The following is a 20654-nucleotide window of genomic DNA, read 5'->3' on the forward strand; positions in this document are numbered from 1 at the left end:
ACACGGCAGTGTTTGACAGAGCTCACTGCCCCTGCACACCCCAGCTGCCGCAGCTCTTCCTACAGATGATACTGGTTCGAGGAGCTGCTCTAGCTCTACTCACATAAGGCCAGCCCATATTGGTGTAATTCTCTATGCCAGACTTTCATCCCCTATAGATGTAGCTATACATAACAGAAGTGTTAAGATCAAACATAAATGTCCCATACGTGAAGAGGAGCGCTGCACAATCAGAGCTCAGCCATCTCAGGCAGACGAGGAGCTGCGTGGGAGGGCGCTGGAGCAAACACAAGCTGGAGCAGCTTAAAAGAGCTGCTCTAAGATCCACAGAAGATGAGTTTCTACAAGCCTAGCTTTTGCAGTATTAATACGTTATCACCTCCATTCCTCTGCCAGAGCCTTATGTGTGAGCAGAGTCAGCACAAGAGAGCACGTCCTTGGGCCTCAAGTGCTGCTGTTCACAGCCCAGAGCCATACCTCAAACTTCCTTTCATTAGCGTGTTAATGCATTAGGGTTTGTTTTCCACATCTCAGCAGCAGATGCTTCCTCTGCCTTCAGAGAGGGATCCATCAAAACCGACTTCTCCAAGACAGCAAATCAGGCCAGTCTCCAACCACAACACAAAGCAGCTCTAAGGCACGGATCGCAAAGGTTATTCAAGCCCTCCTTTGAGCCCCCTCGTCATGCCTTCTGGCTAGAAAAAAGGACTAGAACCACACTGCTTATTTTTCTGTTCTTCCTCAACTTGACAGTAATTTTACCATACGAATAACTAGGCCCAGACTCAGCAAACACAGGACAAGAAGCAGAACTTCATCCCATCTCTTTCTTGACCCGCTTTAAGATGACTTAGGAAAAGTGAAATCCTCCCCTAACTTGCACACAGAGGAATCGCTTCCGGTCAGATCTCTGTGACTCTCTGATGCTCCTGATCCAAACAAGACACTTTTTCTCCATAGTAAGTATCTAAATGGAAGTTGTTGTTCTTCAGCATCATCCACCCCTTCCCCTTTTTTAAAAAAAATTTGACTTAACTTTGAATGCTAGTGTAAAGGTAGCACTAGCATGGCATAAGCAAGGCCCTGCCCTGACCGGGTGGATTTGACAAGCTCCTCCAGACTCCAAAACCAGCTTCTTCATGACCCCTTTATTCAAATTCCCGAGTATATTTTAAGTCAGACTGCTAACAGTCCTTGAAAACAAAACAAAAAAACCCCTGAACCAACCCCCAAACCCCCTCCAAAACCCCAAACAATCAGCATACAGCAGGAACTCAGTGATTTCACTGCAAGGTTATGGTCTCAACACAATGCAGAAAATGGACATGATCTTTGTTTTGCAATAGGGTTATTTATTACAGCTTGTTTAAAAAAAAACAACACCTCAACACTCTCTGTCCCAAAGTCGGATATGACACAAAACCACTGGTAGGCCAGCTATCCTTAAGGAAGTGTCCAAAAGAATGCAGGACACTAAAGAAATTCTTCACTGTTCAAAAGAGTAACACTGCCACCTACTAGGGAAAGCCAAAATACATAAGCAGGTCACTACCGCCAAGGAAACATTTCTCTGGCTACAAACAACAAAAGATAGAGGAGATAAGTGAAGTGAAGTCACATTTTTCTTCTGCCTTGCCTCACAATTCAGTTATCATCCAGAGACTTCAGCCTGCTGGAGATCATTTTTTTGGAGACAGCATTCAATTAAATTATGATCGCACGCATTACAGAAGCTGCTGTGTATCACGAACTACTCCAAACGCAGAGCATGATTTCAGACCCTATTCATTGGTTTGATGGCATGGCTTAAACCAAGATTCAGTCATAAAAGGGCCAGTGAATACGTGCTATGCGAGTTATCTGTCAGTTTGCTATAACTAGGAGATGGATGTTTACGTCAGTCACTTCTTGGCACAAAATGTGATCCCAGGACTACACCAATTTAGTGTGGTCAGACATACGCTGCTGGGAGAAACAGGTCATAAACTGAGTAACAGCCGACACTGAGTCACGGTGACAGCTGATACACCCAAAATACTGTAGAGCACCCTCATCCAGATGCGGCAGGACTGACCGCTTTACAGACCTCAAAAAGCATTTCTGACCTTCACAGTCATCAACGCTACCTAAATAATTAGACACAGTCTATAAATTAATGCCCAAGTCTGAAAATGCACAGAAAACAAACGCTGAATGTACAGGTTATCTTACAGAGTCACCACATATCCACCCCATTGCTTTGTGCTCTGAAATCCAGAAAAGTGTCCAAGTCAGCACCGACATTTTTACTAAAGACTCCAGAACTGCACTGCAGCCAATTGCCTGGAATACCCCCAAACCTGCCGAGATCACCCATAAATTCTTAGCCTGTTCCTCAGAGTAGACCTGGGCAGTATCACATGTTCCTACTACTGCTTGTAATTTTGAAAGAGCAGGGCTAAACACAGGTTGTACACTTCTGCTAACATGATACATGAGTTAGGAGTGATCCCTCACCAGCACAAGAAACAGCACCCCCTAATAAAACTGCAGTTACTCAATTAAGGTTCTTTCTTTAATTGTACAGTACGTTTCATGCCTGTAGGCTGTGCTCAGGGGCGCTTCAGGAGAAATTCCTTTCCAGGCTGGTAAAACACTTCCACCACAAGCAGTCTGAGGCCCAGATGTGCGAGGAGGCTGAAGCACAAGCAGGCAGCTACGCCGCCTGCAAGCCCTCCCTTCTCTGTGGGACAAACGAGACCGGGGAAGGAACGAGGCTCTCTGAGCTCTGCTCCCTGCTGTAGCAGCTACCTGTACTGAGCTACCTGAGCGTGCAAAGAAAACGTAGTGCAAGACAACGTGCATCATTTCTGAATGTGGGCTATGATGTTCTGCACATCGCTAAGACTCTTCAGTACAAGCCAGAGTTGTGTCTGTCACACACGTGACAAACATCTTCGATGCAGACATTTTGCACAAATTCTTGAGCTCTGCATGCAATTACAAGGCTCTTTCAAGGCTACAAAAATAACCCCTTTATTATTTTGGAGGAACCAGGTGGCCTTTTTTTGTCCTTAATGGCCATCAATAAAAAATTACTAAAGGAAGATACCAGATCAAATTGGCTACTGGACTATGATAGCATGAGAGCTCCTCTTGATGGCCTTACTTAGCCACAACACTTCTCTGTCCGAAACAGAAAGCAAGTGGTAGGAAAATGCTCCAACATACGAGGCAGTTATGAGTACACTGCACATGCACTCAGACTAAAACCTTGTTTAGAGAAAGCAACAGATGAGTAAAAATAGTCCTAGGAAGGTTCTGTTTTTTGAAGAAAAACTCACTCAATCATGAGAATAATTAAAATCTTCAGAAGGAAAACACGTAAAACAAAAACAGTCACTGATGACACGTTTTAATTTGATACGGCCAGACTTTTTCAAAGTAACTTGTAAAACCAACAGAGTAAGACAGAACTAGAGGATAGGCAAGTTTCATATTTACAGTCATTCAAAAGTAATAGTGTAAAAGCGTATCTCAAATAGTGGTGACAGAAGCATGGAAACATACAAAGAATAATCTTTTTTAGAACATTATTAGAATTTTATTATATTATCTTCTTAACTATTAAAAGAATCTGTTGCATTTTTTACTGCCTGATTCTAATTCACCAACTCCTTCTCAAAACAACTTGTGATACAAAAAAAAAAAAGCCACTTTTTCTGTTTGTAAACAACAAAAACACCTGCTTTTGTTTTTCCAGACATTATTGAAGTGGCACACCAGAGTTAACAGTAATGCTCTATTCTTTACCATTAAATTAAAAAAACAGTTGGGCAAAGGGAAAAGAAACAGACCAAGTCAGTGTAATCATTCAGTTGGATTCTGGATGACAATCAGGAAGTAGTCTTTATCTGGAGGAAAAAAAAAAAAAAAGAATTATTCTTTCATTGCTGATATTTGTTCACAGCAACAGTAAATATCAACATTTTTTCATATCTCACTGATACATTGTGGGAACTATAGAGTCCCGACATTCATTCTCAATGAGCAAAACAGGCTTGGCATGTCAGATCACTTATTTTTATGAGTCTTACTGAGAAAAAGTCTCAGCTTTAGAAACTCCATGCTCCCAAGCCAATTGAATTTAACTCAGTTTTTGCCTAGGAAATAATAGTAACTGGCACATGCAACGACGGAATCAAAACAGGCGGCGCACGACAGCGACTTCCCTTATCTCACAGGCAGAGTGCTGGGCTGCAGTGCCTGCAGCTGCATTTTTTCTGGAGCAATGCTTATTCCTCTCTTTTCATCCTTCATATGGAAATCAGAGGCTGCCTCAGCACAAACCCCAGAGCCTGTCTTAAGATCTGCCTTGACCAGTCCCTGCAGAGCAGCCTACTGCAACTGCAATCCCCTCCTTTGCCTCTCCATCAGCACAATCCCACCACGGAGCCGATGCAGTATGAAGGAAGAAAGCTGAGTTCCTGCCACATGAATGAACTGTGCTCTTCTCATTGCTTCCTGTTTCATAATTTGATGAAATACTGAGGACGTTTCCTGAAAAGAAGGTTGCTGCTGCTATATTCTACAACTCATGATTACAGCTACAGTATGCTCTATTACTTTTCTCTGAACTGGAAAATCTATTAGACTGTTTTGCTTTATCACCTAGTCTACAGTGCTGAACTGAAGTTGCCCTCAAAACGTATTCCTTTCCAACTCTTGTGGTTTTATACTGAAAAACACAAAGCATGAGAGGCTGCAACATACTCTCAAACACTATCTAACACTTTCTACTTTGATCAACATGAAATGAGGAAAGTGATTTCCCACGTTCAAACATGAAAAAGCAAACTTCGGTCAATGATAAAAGCTTTCAACTCTGAAGAAAGCAAAACAGCTTCTTGGAAAAGAAGAGATGATACAATATGAATAAAAGCAGCAGGCAGAACTTTTCTCTCAGGCTGACAGCGTCAATCTCACGAGAAAAGAATTCTGCTGGATTCCCTGATACCTGCTTTCACCCCACTCGCTTTTACCTGGTGCAACCATGATCTCGTTTTTCTTGGAGCGGATCCGCAGGAATGTGAGGTCATTCTGGGGATCAATGTCTCGCACAGTGCTCCTTGCCTTCATGATGAAGCTGTGCATGAGGCCCGCATACTGAATCGTTGTGGAGTTGTCCATAGTACTTTTGATAGGAATACCTGCAAGAAACAGGGGACAGCAAGGGTCAAGGACCAAACTCCAGAACTAACTCCGCCTTGGGCATCATCAGGTCCAACCGGGGTGGCTATTCAACCTAAGCAGATCTTGTCGCTACACCAGGGATTAGGAGTGTTCTTTTCAAAGGCTTAAAAGAAGAACATGAACAGAAGTAAGATGTGGAAAGGTTAAGATCTGGAACCACAGGTGTAGGTGAGGAGAACTGTTTACCTCTAGTAGCATCAGTGCTTTACTTTTGCTTTTTAATTTATTTGTTTATTTATGAGATTTATAAATAGAAATAAATAATAACAAAAATAAGTATCTGGGGGGGAGAGAGGAAATACCAATGTTTCAATTTTGTTCTCCGGACTGGGGACAGCTTTTCCTTTCAGAAAGGCTCCTGAACATCACAGTTAAATGATATTCAAGTAAGCTAGGCTGGGATCAGCGTTGGTTGCAGAGGACATCAGCTGCTGCATCACACAATTACAAAGCTGAAGCTCCAACGTTTAGCCACAAGAGTTGATGCAGTCCTGCGAGGTCCCTGGTTCAACTCCTGTGCACCAGCCAAGAGGGCAGACACACTGACCCTTTGGCCAGAGCTTTCCCTCCCTTATACTTCTGCCACCCATTAGATACGTTTTCCCACAAAAAGCCAGCCAAAATTCAGCTCACGTGTCAGAACAATGCAGCAGCCAACTACCAAATACTGGCATGGCAGAAAAACTGCTGCAGGTGTATGTTCAAATAAGCGCAGCTTCAGCCTGGAGAGCACAATCCATTATTCGCTATCATGAAAAAGCAGCGAGCAGGAACCCAAGCTGCATACGCGATGATCTGATCTTCCATATATTCGTATATAGCTACTATCTCTCATCTTTTCTAAGGATTATTTCTAGGAAATACTCAATTTAAATTGATAATTACACAGTTTTAAGAAGCTGGGCTGCTCACAGTATATTTAGAGTGCTCTGAACAGGTCTGCTCTGTTGGAGCCTTCAATGACTCCAAGAAGAGCCAACTAGCTTGTGAGTCTCATGAGGCCATGAGCACGAGACAGCTGCTAAGCTACTCGAGTCTGCCAAGACAGCAGCATTCTGGACACGCACAGCAGCAAGATTTCAGATGTCATGAGAGCTTTTAGTGCTACCGATAAAGGCTTTGACAGAACACAGTCTCAAACACTGGCATAACTCAAATATTTCTAAGCTTTTGCAATTTATTTTATTGAATTTATTTCCTAAAATAATAAAGTGAGCTTGCAGAAAAGCAGAAACGGCAATCCAGTTTTCTCTTGTAGCCTAACTATTGTCTATCTGCTTCGGCTACAGGAAAACCTTTGCTAAAGACAGACTGTAATCTAAATGCAAGTAGTACAATCAGTGGTCCTTAAAGTGCATGTTTAGAATAAGTTATATCTCAGAAAACTGAGACTGACGCAGCACCTTCAGAATTAACAACAATGATTCCTTGCACTCCTTTTTGGCTCTGAATTCGCTTCAGTGTTTCTTCCACCTCAGCCTGCAAAAAGAGAAAGCACACATCAATAGAAGATTACGGCTGCTACTTGCCTTCCACCAAAGCTTTGTAATGATGTGTCTGAAAATAAAGCTGCACCAAGGTGATTCAAACAGATACTACCTACACCGTTCTATACAGCAAAGCGTCTGTACTTTGGTACTACCTTTTCTGCATGACCTTTTCAGTTGTTTTCCATCTGTCTTTGCTCTTCACTCGTTTGTGACTATAATCTTGTGGAAAGTTGGAACTCCCCTCTGATCTTTCCCTCTCTCCTCCTCCCCAAGCCTCCCGCAACCTCCCACATCAGTTCCTTACTGTAGGCTTGCAACTGGAAGACTGCTTAGTCAGACTGCTACAATTTAGGTGTCAAGCAAAAATCATGTATGAAAATATACACAGAATTTATGAAAAAAGTAGAAAAAGATACATTCTGGGTGCAAGACTACCTTCCCTTTTATCAAATGAATGCTAAGGGCAATTACAAATTAGAAAAGTGAGGGGAAAAACAATTAATAAATGCTATTTATTTATAACTATGATTCGTGCTGGGATAGCTACAAGATTATAACCACTAACAATAATTTACAACTTTGCAAAATCAACTTAAAAAAAAAAAAGGAAAAAATGACAACTGAAGGCCATGGCAGTAGTCCCCTTGCCTTCTCTGTAAAAATCACCACCAATTTCAGAAGAGCTTTCAAACCCTTCTGCACAACTTCCATTGCTACAAGACATCAATCAAAATTTAACTATGGGTTCTCTAACAGGGTCATAAAACCTCAGCACCTGAGCCGTTTCCCACAGCTGGGTGAATATTTGGCATTTTTTATTCCCATTAAAGGAAACAGAGACACGCAGCATCTTTCAGATCCTGCAAGACGGAGTCCCACAGAAACGGTCTAGGAGGGAAGACAGGAATCACCTGAACTCGGGAAAGGTGAGACCTACACGGGCATTGGGCCGAGACGGCTGTGCTTCTCAGGCACGGTGAATAACCCTCTCTCCACTTCCACCCCGCAGCAGATGAGCACAGTCACGTTATAAGCCCTGTTCCCTGGGAAGAGGACTTGTCCTAACAAAACAACGTGGCCTCAACCTCCGAACTACTAGCAAACTTCCTGCAGAGTGCTGTTAGTGTAAGTAGCCTGGACTACCACGAACTGTTGCTGATAAGAGATGGTACCACCTGAGTTTGTCTTTACGAACCAGAGTTTTTCTGTCTTATCCAGCATAGGAAAATTCAGTCTTTTCAACAAAGCTCTTGATTATTTCTGAATGCTGGACTATTTTCAAATGGAAGACAAGGGAAGTGAAACAAAGAACAAACTACAGGGTGTACAAATGCTGAGAGAAATACGGTGGCATGCCATTGAGTCTGAAATAATTTCCTGATTACTAGCAGTATTTAAGCCCTGATTTGTTAAACACTTTCCTTCACTGGACCTTAACAAACCTATTTGGATGCAAAGAAGCATCCATACAGAACGATACCAATTTTTAATTTCTTCTAACAACCAACAGATAATTTAACTCACAAGGTGGGGTGATCTGCTCTAACAGTTCACTGTTCTTGACATGGGAAGGTCTTGCTCCTCCTGTTCTTACTCCCTGACACACACGTACCGCTACACACACCCTAGCTCTGGTGCTTGTCCAACACCTCCGCGAGCAGTTCAACTCACCAGACCAGCAAAAATATTACTGAGAAAAAATTAAATATTTAACTCGTGAAACAAACAAAAACTATCTTAATAAAGGGCTGAATAACCATAAGAGATAGTAGATGGAGAAGGAGAGATGCACTCTGGAAAAGGAGAATAAATACTCCTCCATCACTGATTTGCTCTTATATAACCTTTGCCATATACAACAGTTGCCTTTATCTTCCTGTTTTCATCTAGAAAGCTTTAACTCCTAGGTTCGCCTAAAAAATACATCTTATTAGACCATTTCAATTTTCCATCTACAACTTAGGTCAGCATTTATTTCTTTAGAAATTTTTCCACATATTTTGATCCCCAATTTCATGAATATGCGCTAGCCAACAATACATTTGAACAGGAAGCAACCTCCAATACAATTACAATAAAATAAATACGTTCCAGGTTCCACAGAATATTAAACAGCCAGCTGTCTTAAAACACTCTTTCTTCCTGGTTACTTTCAGCTTTAGGAATTGTAACCCGGTAGGCGTAAGAAACGCAAAGATTTTCCTCTGAACGTATCTTCAGCCTGCCATCGCACGGCGTATTTCAGCGCTTGACAGAATTAACTGAAGGTTTACGGGAACGATGCGCTTTCCACGGCGATGACTTTGGGACACAAGCCCACGGCCCGCGCTATCAGCTGTCACGGTGAAACCCCTCCGTGACACAGCAGGGGCCTCCTGAGCTGCCGGCTGGCACCGGCAAGCCACAAGATACCACAAACCTCCTGGCAAAACACCCACTTAACAAAAACAGGGCCCCAGCCGCGCGTCCCTAGCGCAGAAACCAAACCCACGCCAAACCGGGGGGATTAAGAGCAACCGGGGAGAGATCAAACAACTGCCCGCAACCGGGTCTCGCTTTCACTCGGGGCAGGACACGGGACGGCCCGGACACCCGCCCGGGCGGGGGCAGCCCCTCTGGCCGAGGAGGTCCGAGGAGCGGTCCTCTCCGCCTCGTTCCGCGCCTGCTGCAGGGCGGGCGCTGGCGGCCGGGCGAACGCGGGCGTCTCCCAGGCCGGAGCCCCCCGAGGGCCGGGCGAGAGAGGCGGCGCCTCCCCAGGAGGCACAGGGACCCCCCCGCCAGCGCCAGAGGGGGACGGGACGGGACGGGACGGAGGACGCCGCCGCCGCCGCCCGGGCCCCGCGTTGGAGACAAGGCCCCGCTGCCGCCGGCCCGGGCAGCCCCCGCCGCCCGCCGCGGCCTCACCCACCATCTCGAGCCGCCGCCTCTCCGCCCAGTCACGGCACCGCGCGCATGCGCCGCCCGTTCCGCCAATCCGCGGGGAGGAGCGGCGGGCCGGGCGTCGCGGCGTGCGCCCTGCTCCGGAAGCACTTGTCCCACGGCGGGGGTGCGGCCCAACACCGGCGTTTCCGCATCAACTTCCGCCCCGATCGCCTCAGGGCCCGGCGGGGTGAGGCGCGGCCCGGCCGCGGCTCCCGTCGGGTCGCTGATCTCGTGTACGGGCCGCTAGCGTAACCCTCACAACTTTATCCCTCAAGTAAAGGAAAGGGGGCGGGAAGAGCGGCCCCCCCGCGGCCGCGAAGCCGCAGCTGCCTCTGAAGGCCCCCGGGGCGAGGAGCGGCGCTCGGCAGGTCGGTGCCGGCCCCGCTGACACCCTGCAGGCGTCGTGCACGCCTAAAACGGCGGGGCTGGTGAAAACCCGAGGAACCTACCTGCCGCGGCCCCTGGGAATGCATGGCGTACGGGTAACGGCGTCTTCTGCCCCTGTGAGCATGAAAGGGACAAATGCTCAGCCGCCTTCGGAAAGGATCGGGGATGTCCTCTGGCCTGAAGGCAAAACAACACGCTCAAGAACTTATCAAACGTAGCCCGAGTTGGTATCACACGTACCCAGTAACAGCATTCGGTACTTTCCCCCTTTCATGGATCCATTCTCTGCACTGAATGTTGCTGCTTTCAGCACTGCGACCCTGCAAGCAGAAACCTGACATTCAGCTAACGCGCAGCTCCTCACAGCAGTTACAGAAAGCGGGTAGTTGTTGGGTAAAAAGTAGAAACATGACCTCATGAAGTATTTTCCATTTTTTTCCCGAGATACTCTGAAAACCAGGATTTCACAGAGCAGATAAGCTCACCGGTCCTTCAAATCTGGCAGGGACTACTTTCTGCTCAGAGAAAACAAGATTTCTCCGATGAACCCTGTCATTTGTGCACTACTGTAGAGTTGACAGGTTGCGAGTGGACATGGGATCAGGCATCTTCAGAGATCAGGAACAAACCCTTCAGGTTCCAAGAGGTACAGCTATTTTCTCTTCTAGTGGGTATTTACAGCTCTGCAACCTAATTAATTTAAATTCTGATCTCTCTTATCAGTCCAGGAGTAAGTTTTCAAGCTTGGCTACAGAAAGCCATTTTACCACAGACTGATTCTAGTCCCACCAATGGCGGTAAGATTTGGTCAGTAGGTAAGCACTGCACAGCTGCCAGAGACCTAAACCAAACAAGGTTTTGTTTAAACTAAACCAGGAGTCCCACATCTTGCCGTGGACAAAACCATCCAGAACCCCACCCAGGACCGGTACCGACATTAGCAACATCATCACAGACGAAAACAGCAAGGAACTAATGCAATGGTGCAACTGAGTTGTACATTTATCATAGCATACGTTTATCATGCATTGCATTGTGATTTCATTTTGGTTTTTTTAACTTCAGATATATGTGAAATATCCTCATAGCTGTACTAACTTAAAACTACCCAAAGCCGTGTCAAATTTTGGGTTTACACAACTTACTAGCATGCTTTTAAGTGATTTCATCCAAAGCATGGAGGAAGAAATTCAAAACTAACCTCCCCTGCTGCAGAAAAAAGGCAGTTATGATTGCATATATTTACTTGGCATAGAAAAGCATACTCGGGATTTGCTGCTACTAACAAAACTGTATCAACTGAGTCTGTGTGAACATCTGGGAAAGTAAGCAGCGTGAAAACCCAGTGGGAAGGTCTGCGGCAGCGGAGGAGGATCAGTTTCGGGAACATTTGAACAAACCGGACATAAACAAGTTCCTGAGACCTGATGGGATATACCCGTGAGTGCTGAGGGAGCTGGCCAATGTCACTGCAAGGCCGATCTCAATGATCTGTGAAAGGTCATGGCGATCAGGAGAGGTTCCTGATGACAGGAAGAATGTAAATACCGCTTCTCCCTTCAAGGAGGAGGATCAGGGCAAGTACAAGGCTGGCCAGTCTCATCTGAGCTTTTTTCCCCTCCTTCCCGTCACCCTGGCACAAGAAAATATTAAAGCTGTGGCTCCTGCAGAACCTTTCTCCAGAGCGTCTCCCTCAGAGTACCACCGCTAACAGACCAGCAGCCTCACTGTCTCCTTGGGGCACCGTCCCCAGGACCGTGAGCACTAAAAATGCAGGAACTGTTTTATCCGCGGTTTCTGACCAGTCCCAACGGCAGCTGTGTCTGAAATCTCCTAAGGAAGTTCCAACGCAATCGACAATGGCAGACGAGGTCTCGGGAGAGGAACTTTCCTAAAGAACTTTGCTGGAAGGACAACTTCAGACAGCGTAACCCTTCACCCTCGAAAGTGCAGACAGACAATTTATTTGCACAGGGATGCTTCATAACACAGAAGGAATAACGACGAGACCACCAGCTCTTGAAGTAGTTTTATAAAAGTATTTAACTTACTGAGATACTGTTACAGTTACCTGAGTATTTGAAATTACAATGCAAGGAAATTTCAACAATGAATTTCAGTACAGTATTTTACAATCCAGTGCTGCTGATCCCAGTTTATATAAGAGTTTACTAGAGCACATATACACAAACAGTGATTCCTGAAGAAAATTAAAAGACACCACAAAAAGGGGGCTGGAGATACCAATGTAACAGAGAGAGTTGAGATTACAAATCCAGTGCAGCATGTAATAAAAATGCAAACAAACAAACAAACAAACCCAACAAAGCATTTTTTTGTTTTACTTTTCTCAGAATAATAAAAAAAGCTTTTTTTTTTAAACACAAGCGACTGGATTAAAAAAAACCAACTTCCATACTAGATCAGATGAAGACATGATGCCTTTACTGTGCATTTCATTAGTATATTAACATTTCCTGAGCTACCCAGAACAATAAGGCTTTGTTAATTCTTAGATCAACGGCTCAGCATTTAATTTTCTCATGTCATTCTCATAAGGCAAAATTCTAAATAAAAGTTATTTTAATACTTGAAAATTAGGATCAATTGACAGTGGCATATGAATATACATCTGTGACATACTATGAATTTATGCAGCTCAGGTTGCTAAATCAGTTGAAGTAGTGGGAGACAAATTCATTAATCTCTGCTGAAAACCTTACTTGTAAGTCCAATTCGTAATAACCTGTTGTCTGGGGTACTAGATGCTGTGGGCTCATCCACATGTTGTTTTCACCAGATCCCCATAAAGAACAGAAAAGTGCACCAGTGGCTTATATTAATTCCTTTTTATTTCTACACAACATGCTGTAAAAAATTAACAGATTTGTTAGCATTCACAATGCTGACAAAGTAAAATGCCTAAGTAATCTTAACCTCTGACTTCAGAAATATTGCCAATTCAACACAGTAAAGTTGCTTTAAATTTTTTATATTTTGGCCAAATCCAATGTTTCACAGATTCCCCCCCCCAATGAATTCTTTATTTGCAATATTTTAAAATCATACCTGGTGCTTGGGATATCCAGCCCCCTTTCCCCCATCCTAATACAGCAGAAAAGACATATAAACATGCCATTTAAATTAAAGAAAGAAAAATGGAGTAAGTGGAATCCTGGACTGCAAAAATATATACAAGCATTTACCTTTTTCCTGAACTAAACATTTCAACCATAAAAATATTAAACAGCCATACCCTATAGAACTAGGGCTAAGGCTATTTCAATTATAACTATTCTTTATTTTAAAAATATAGGGCTGAAAGCCTTTTGGGTGATATTTATACATTAACAATAGTTCTAGGGTCCCTACATGAATCATAAAGCATTATGCAGAACACAGACTATTTTTCATAGCTTAATCTTGCATTATCTTGCTTAATTTAATCTCTCTTGTAAATATGTTAGATAACTACATTTCATTGTAAGAATTAATATAAACAGAAAATATTTATAAGGCTTTTTTCTCCTCGAGCTGTATACTGTAATATATCTGTCAAATGTTTTGAAGTTGGCAGATTTTCCTCCTAGTAAAACCATGAAGTCAGGTTAGTTCTCACCACCAATGAAACTGTAAAAGAGGGTCATTTCTATATCATCAGAAGCTCTTTTCCATGCCTTTCTTAGAATATGCATGACAAAAGAGCTATTCACTCTAAAGTCTAACCATTCTGCCTTCCAATAAGCATTTATCACTTTGTATGACCTGAAAAACTCTTGAAATCAGTTAAAAACTAGCATCTTGGTTCTTCTTAGGCCTGAATCAGTTTTTCCTTCTTATCGTTTAGACAGAAGGGACAGCAGGAAAGAAATATTCAAGACTGGAAGTTCAGTTTTACAGTTTCCCACTGTCCTGTTTCAGCTCCGATATCTAGAAGCCTCTTAAAAACAGCTCCTGTCCCAATGCTTTGAGCTGCAGTTATGCTTTAATATGTGCTACATGCTATTTCAAGTGTCATGTCTCTTACTATGGCTAACAGCTCATCTCATTGAAGTTTGCTTTCCTCCCTTCAGACAGGGAAAGAGCTGACCATACCCAAAAAGTGCATTCAGTCTAAAGGAGCAGTAAAATGCAAAATGTTATTGTAAACCAGAAGAGAATTGAATATTAACAAATTCTAAAAGGAAGTAAAAGATGTTATTAATCCAATAGGAACTCACTACACTAGCTATAAGCAGCTTAGGGTGAATTAGTTTAGAAACCTCCTCCAAAAATGTTAGTTTCAATCTTTATAGAACTATTTACTGATGCTCCCGCTTTTCAAAAATCTGTCATCCTTTTCTGAACTTTCTAATCCTCTTAGCCTTAGCCAGATTCGCCTATCGGTTCATCAGCAAAAATGGTAAGTATTATCATTTTCTGAATCCAGTTGTTTTGTACCTCTTCCTGAGAACCCAATAAAGTCTTCAGAGCAAACTGACTGCAACGTGTAAGAAGAACACTGAGAATAATGTCCATTAACACTTTTGACAAGAAACATCAGTCTGCAAACAGGAATCTAAATGGAATCAGTGCAATCCCAGGTGGCCTTGTCTTTTGCAAAACAAGTGAAGTACCACAGTGTTAATATTGATTTAAAAGTTAAATGTGTTACACAGAAAAAGATCAGAATTCTTCTGAGGGCACACAGAAATGTTCCAACAACTCTGAGCGGGTGTGTATTTTGCTGAAATTAGCAGGATTGGGAAAAAACAAAGCAATGCTACGCCCTGGATTTGTGCCACAGTTTGACATCCCGTTAACAGCAGCTTGAGTCCAGCTGGCATGTGAGCAGACTCCAGGCAGGGAAAAAAACAGTCCGGCCACACTTGAGTTAGAAAAAAAGGGCTTAAGCAGTGAATTTGCTCACGGTACGCAGAGGATGGTTACACGCTGGCTCTAACAACACTGCTGTAAAGAGGCTTACGATGATGCTGCAGCATTGCAGCTACCAATGAACTTCCCAGTGCATCAGTAGCAAAAAATGCTACTAAAAAGGAAAGACAAAACTATTGTTAAAAATCTGTCAGTCATTCAGGACACATTCTAATTAATGAATGGTAAAACAAAGCAGAGCCCAGAGCTGCATTAAACCTCTACTTAGGTTATAATTCATTTGTAGCCGTATCTGATTGCTCATTTGATTTCTGAAAGTGCTCAGCAGAAATCCAGAGTTAACGTGGATAAAACCTCAGGATAACATCCATTTACTTACACATTAGTATTGTTAAATAAATCCAAGTCAAGTCTACTTTACAATGAAGTGTGCAACAAGCAGAAGAAGTGAAGAACATACATCGTGTTGAGTTCACATTCTTCACGGTGCAAATTTTAGCTATTCTTGCCCAAATCCTTCTGTTTCTTCAATTGCGAACAACAGCTTTTCCTTCAACTGCTCATAATTCTTATAGGGTGGAAGGTCTAAGCGATTGAAACTGAAAATAAAGAAAAAACTTAAGTACTGAAAAATAATTAAACCATGACCAAAAAATCCATTATGAATATGGGCAATTAAGCTTTTTGCTGTGTAGATGGATACCTGGATTTATACCCTGTGAAAAGCCGACTACCAACATAAATTTATATATTTCTGAGAGCAAAAGTTAGAGTTCAAGCGCTTGAACAGTGATAGTTTTCTAGAAATGCAGTGTACTTGGTAAGAAGTTTCACTAACTTTTCCTAGTTAGTTAACTGGAGTCATCATTCACATTTGAAATTTTAAATCTGTGTGTTTTTACTAACCACTAATACACCTGAGGAACTGAGAAGCTACCTTTTTTCTAGGGAAGAGGGAGTGTGAATGTGGCTACTTCACTATCAAGATGGAGTGTAGTGATATCGATCCCAACCACTTTAGACAGTACTGTTTATTACTTAAAATTTTCAGTAATGCACAAATTATGGAATTTACAATGGAATCTACTCCATGCCACAAGAGTTCTTCAGAAGTTCAGCTATTATTCAACAACAAAGTTTATTGGTATAACTTGGTGTTTGCTTTCCACACAGTCTCAACCATTTAAGTGTATTACCCATTTACTAAATTTGATTGTTGTCAGCAAAACCGGAACAATAGGAATATTCTGTTACATACTCACCAGGTATGACTTCTAGGTAACCAGTTTTCCTTTCCAACTTTTTCAATACAAAATTTTTGGGGTCCGTTGCTCCCTGTAACAAATTCAAATAAACAAGGCATAGGTCTAGCTACCTTTGTATCAGTAGGTAATACCTTACAACTCAAGTATGAAAGGCTTACACACAAGACAAGATTACCATTACTCGCACAGAAAAAAGACATCTGTCTTTCATTATACAACTCTGCCTAGATCTAAATATGCATGTGGTGAAATGTATAAATTTGAAGTGATTTTGAAACTCAATACACCACGTGTAAACATTCCTCCATCTCTTTCTCCGTCATAGCTCAAGTATATGCAGGACTTACAAAAGAGCATTCAATACAAAATTCATTAAAAATGTCCATAAACATATAACTTGGTTCTTTTAAAAAAAATTATCGAATGCATTAGAGGGATTATTAATGCATACCCATGAGGTCAGCAAATCCTCCCACTGGTAATCTGCATGTTCCAGTAACAAACTGCAAGAGTCTCATTCTCTTCTCATTATCTATTTCTTTCACAAACTGAAAAATAGTAATTGAAATAAACATTTAGGTACAGATTTGATATTCAGATTTTCACATCATCATCCATAGATAAACGAATTACATGACTGTTACGAAGAGCTGGATTAGCAGTAACAATTTATATTTACACACTACAGATCCGTTCAATAATTCTGACTACTGTTTACTAAGCTGTAGCTGTGCTCTGTAACTTCTGTCGGTCTGAGAATAAAACAAAGTCTACAAACCTGCCAGAACCATACTATCTGTCTGCTGGTCCTAGTATAGTGCCGGTAGATGGTATGCCTCTGCCAGTCATTCAAATCAATTTCTTGCATTCCACATAGAAGCACCTTTAGGGGAGAAAAAGGGAAATAAATGTGGAAGTGCAAGTTATGACTTTCCTTCTATGGTTTCCCACATAGCAAAACAGAACATCAAATGCACCCATGCTTAGAAGCATCTGCAATGACAGTATACTTGTTTTTAATTTTAAACTTTATCCAAAACTTCTACAACAAAGAATGACGACTGTTCATGAAGTGTATTTGGAGAGGCCACAAAATAGAAAGCATCTCTGTCGTGAAAAATGGAATAATTGGTTGCATTTAGACATTCAAGCCAGGAACAGTTTATCATTGCCTAGGAACAGGATGTTTTCGTTTTATGTTTTTATCTTTTTAAATTGAACAGATGCTTCACAAAGTGTAATTTTGAGAGATCCAAACCACCTAGATCCAAACCCGTCTATATGCGATCATCCATTGCATATCTGGTTTTATATCCCTTTCTGTCAAGGTACTCATTCTTTGAACACAGGCAGATCAAACTGCTGAGGATTACAAAAGCAATTCAATAAGAAATTTCTACTGGCAGAATCTTAGCCTTTAGAAACGCGTAAGTAGGCTGCAAAGAGGAAAGTGAAGGGAAACACACTAATCAAATACTACTTCATAAAGTTTCCCTCATATGCCCTATAAAAAAAGAGTTGTCAGCCTTAGTAAGTTCTGCTCTTCAGACATGTCTGGAATTTAAGTATTTTATGTATGACAACCTGGATCTAGCAATAGCCAAACAATCCTTTACCTCCAGTTCCTTAGCATCAAAATACTGCAAATACTGTTGTGGCAGAATTTCATTGAAGCCTTCAAAGAAAGCCTGTGTCTGCTCCTCAACACCTCGGGAAAGTCTCCATTCTGCTACTAGCCTGTAAAAGAAGATACAGAAAGATAATTTAAGTGGCCTGTGCTAACCCCAGTCCACATCTTTGTTAGCCTATTTTGAGATGAACTGTAAGCTAAGTTAAAAATATGGAAAGTCTGGAAAGTTCTGGGGATAGAGCATTGTATAATTTTATTAGTAACCTTTACTCTGTGCAAATGATTTTGTTTTTTCTTTAAGTTAAAACCCTATGTTTCCAACCATTCTGCTACAGAAAGTATTTTAGACTCAAAGAGGAGGCAGCATCTATTCACCGATTATATTAATGAGAGCACAGCAGTCCCTAGGTATTTGAAGAAAGAAAAAAATGCAGAGCTATATTTGTCTAATATTCTCCCCAGAAATCTCAGTCATTATCCATGAAAAGGTAAAAACTAGGTCAAGTTGTACTGGTGAAGATAAGTAGGACTGCTAGCTTACCAAGAAACGACTATGTCCATTTGGAAAGTTCCATATTTGTTTCTGTTAATCATGAAACTTTGCTCTGTGGCAGAAACTCCACTCTCCATTAATAAAAGGGTGAAAAGCAGGCAGGAGACCCGAAGAACCTGAACCCAGGGAGAAGCAGATATTATGCTGAATTCAAGCCTAACCTGTCAGGAGAACTGGAGTCTAAAGGAGAGATGGCTATTTTCTGATTTCAATCCTAGAAGCTTTGGGGACTTAAAGCAGGACTCAGAGTAAGACAGAAGAATGTGAGTGAAACTGGAATCTGAGCTCTCCCTGGGTTCCTAGAAACTAGAAAAGAACGGTTTTCTGCAGATCCTCCCTATTTTCAACCCCAGTATTAATACTTTGCAGAACTGCAAAATGCCAGTATGTTTCTTCTGCAAATACTACCTTTTCTGTGAATCACTGAAATGTCTTCACATTACTCATGCGATGAAAACAAAATCCACTCCGTTCTCCCTCACCCCTTCCCATGAAAGAAGCCTTCACAGAACACTTCGTAAGAAAGAGAGGAAAATTCTACTGTGGTTCAGTTTATTTTGTGCCTGCAATGTGTGTGACTTTTTTTTTTGCAAGCACATCCTCCAGGCTTATATGTTGAAGTTCACACCTTCAAGCAGAGCTTATGTACTGCTGCACATTGAGGAAGAAGGGGATATTTCAGGACAAAGCAGGTCACTGTTCACATTTTTATTCTTTAATCGCTCTTAGGCTCCTTCCCTCTTAACCTATTGCTTTAAAACATTCTGGTACTGCAAACATAATCCTTCATTTATGACAATACAACTTATGACACCATTCATAACACTGTCCTGTTACAAATGCCAAGACCTAATTATACTATAAGACCAGTTCAGATAAAACTAGTAGCGATCCCAAGTGTCTTTAAAAAATAAGAATAATCACAAAAGCATCCAAAAATGTTAAGTTTAAAAAAACCCCAAACATTAATGGCTGGGTAGAATATCAGCAAGCTATGAAGCAATAGAATTCTTTTATACACAAAATGTGTATAAAAATGCACAATATATATATGCACATATTAGAAAATGCACAAAAAATGTGAAGTAATAAACACATGCAATGATTTCACGAAATACCTGACATTGACATTTGTTGTCATGGTGTTCTGCTAAACTTAAATATCCCCAGAAAAAAGTGGACCTTCTACTAACTGTAATCTTCGGGAAAAGTGGATTTTAAAAACTTATTTCTAGCAATATTCTTCTTTCAAATATGATATCCAAACAATTGCCACTTGTTGCCAACATCAGCAATTACTCAGAGACAGAATTTCAACAATGCTTCATATTACGTAGTTTGACAATCTTTTCTTGCTAGAACTAAAGAAAGAAAATGACAGAGATAAGGGTATTTTAAAATCTTCGTGTATTCTTACCTAATGTAGTCTTCTTTGTTTTCTTCTGTGACCAGAATGTTGCTACCATTTGGCTTCAAATCATGGCTTTTGATTTCACCTAGAATTTCTTTATCAACTGAGAAAAACATTTCCAAGCCACATTCTTCAATATCATTCTCTCTGTAAGGAAAAAATACAATTTTAAATGACTGTGTCAAGAGCTTGTACTCAGTAGAGGAGATGGGTATGAGGAACCTTAAGAAAAAAAGGTTTGGAGCTAAAAAATCAAGATAAGGAAATGTTCCTTACACAATAATTATGGTTTTGCAAGAAGTACTGACTCATTTTACCAATGTGCATACCTGAATTGTACTCCTGATCAGAAAGTTTTGATCAGTAGTACCCTTAAATTTACAAATCACAAGGCTGACAAACTACCTGCTGACTATGATCTGTGGAATGTCTATGGAATACAGAAACTTTTCAAGTAATGACATTTTTGCATATTTCATTGCATGATTGCTTCTTCTAACAGGTAATGTAAGGACTGTGTTAAAACGTAGCTGTCACTTTGTCGGATAATGGCACATAAGAAGCAACTAAGAAAGACTTTGCATGCTTAATGAATTATCTTCAACTCCAGTATATTTATGGGACTATCTTGTAAGCATATACTAAAATGTCCCAAGCTCCTAAGTTAACAAAGTGCAAATACTTCTGCTAAAGAGGAATTCTCTTAGAAATTTCAACACAGGAAGAATCTGTAGCCAACAAACATTGCTCAAATAAACTCTATTCTCTTTATAGGTGTTAATAGCCAGGAGAATACCAGGTACAACACTGTAATTTATATGTTGATATGTGCTTCTGTAAAGTGAAGAATCACCTGCATATGCAGAGGCTTTGATGACCATTTTCCCCC

General features: G+C 41.5%; 2 protein-coding genes across 3 annotated transcripts in view; both read right to left on the minus strand.

Annotated features, from left to right (window-relative positions):
• Positions 1-3378: 3378 nt before the first annotated feature.
• Positions 3379-9665, minus strand: DYNLRB1 (dynein light chain roadblock-type 1). The gene is made up of 4 exons (XM_050907227.1): positions 9631-9665; positions 6636-6711; positions 5022-5189; positions 3379-3893 (listed from the first exon to the last, which is right to left on the minus strand). Exons 1-4 carry the CDS (start codon positions 9631-9633, stop codon positions 3850-3852), a joined length of 291 nt encoding a protein of 96 aa, XP_050763184.1. The 5' UTR covers positions 9634-9665; the 3' UTR covers positions 3379-3849.
• Positions 9666-13062: 3397 nt separating this feature from the next.
• ITCH (itchy E3 ubiquitin protein ligase) overlaps positions 13063-20654 on the minus strand; it is a 64790-nt gene continuing 57198 nt past the window's right edge. For both annotated transcript variants that reach the window (XM_050907072.1, XM_050907071.1), the window contains exons 19-24: positions 19772-19912; positions 17788-17908; positions 16950-17054; positions 16623-16719; positions 16169-16241; positions 13063-15505 (exon numbers count right to left, since the gene is read on the minus strand). In XM_050907072.1, coding sequence (XP_050763029.1) covers positions 15406-15505; positions 16169-16241; positions 16623-16719; positions 16950-17054; positions 17788-17908; positions 19772-19912 — 637 coding nt within the window. In that variant the 3' untranslated portion in view covers positions 13063-15405. The remainder of the gene's footprint in view (positions 15506-16168; positions 16242-16622; positions 16720-16949; positions 17055-17787; positions 17909-19771; positions 19913-20654) is intronic.

This window comes from Gymnogyps californianus, chromosome 17 (genome assembly GCF_018139145.2).
Source record: "Gymnogyps californianus isolate 813 chromosome 17, ASM1813914v2, whole genome shotgun sequence".
Lineage (NCBI taxonomy): Eukaryota > Metazoa > Chordata > Aves > Accipitriformes > Cathartidae > Gymnogyps > Gymnogyps californianus.

Coding starts and splice junctions, on each gene's coding strand:
- DYNLRB1 (XM_050907227.1), bottom strand. Junction 5,190..6,635: donor CATTGTTGTTAATTCTGAAG/GTGCTGCGTCAG, acceptor TGTTTCTTGCAG/GTATTCCTATCAAAAGTACT. Junction 3,894..5,021: donor CGAGATCATGGTTGCACCAG/GTAAAAGCGAGT, acceptor TTTTTCCTCCAG/ATAAAGACTACTTCCTGATT.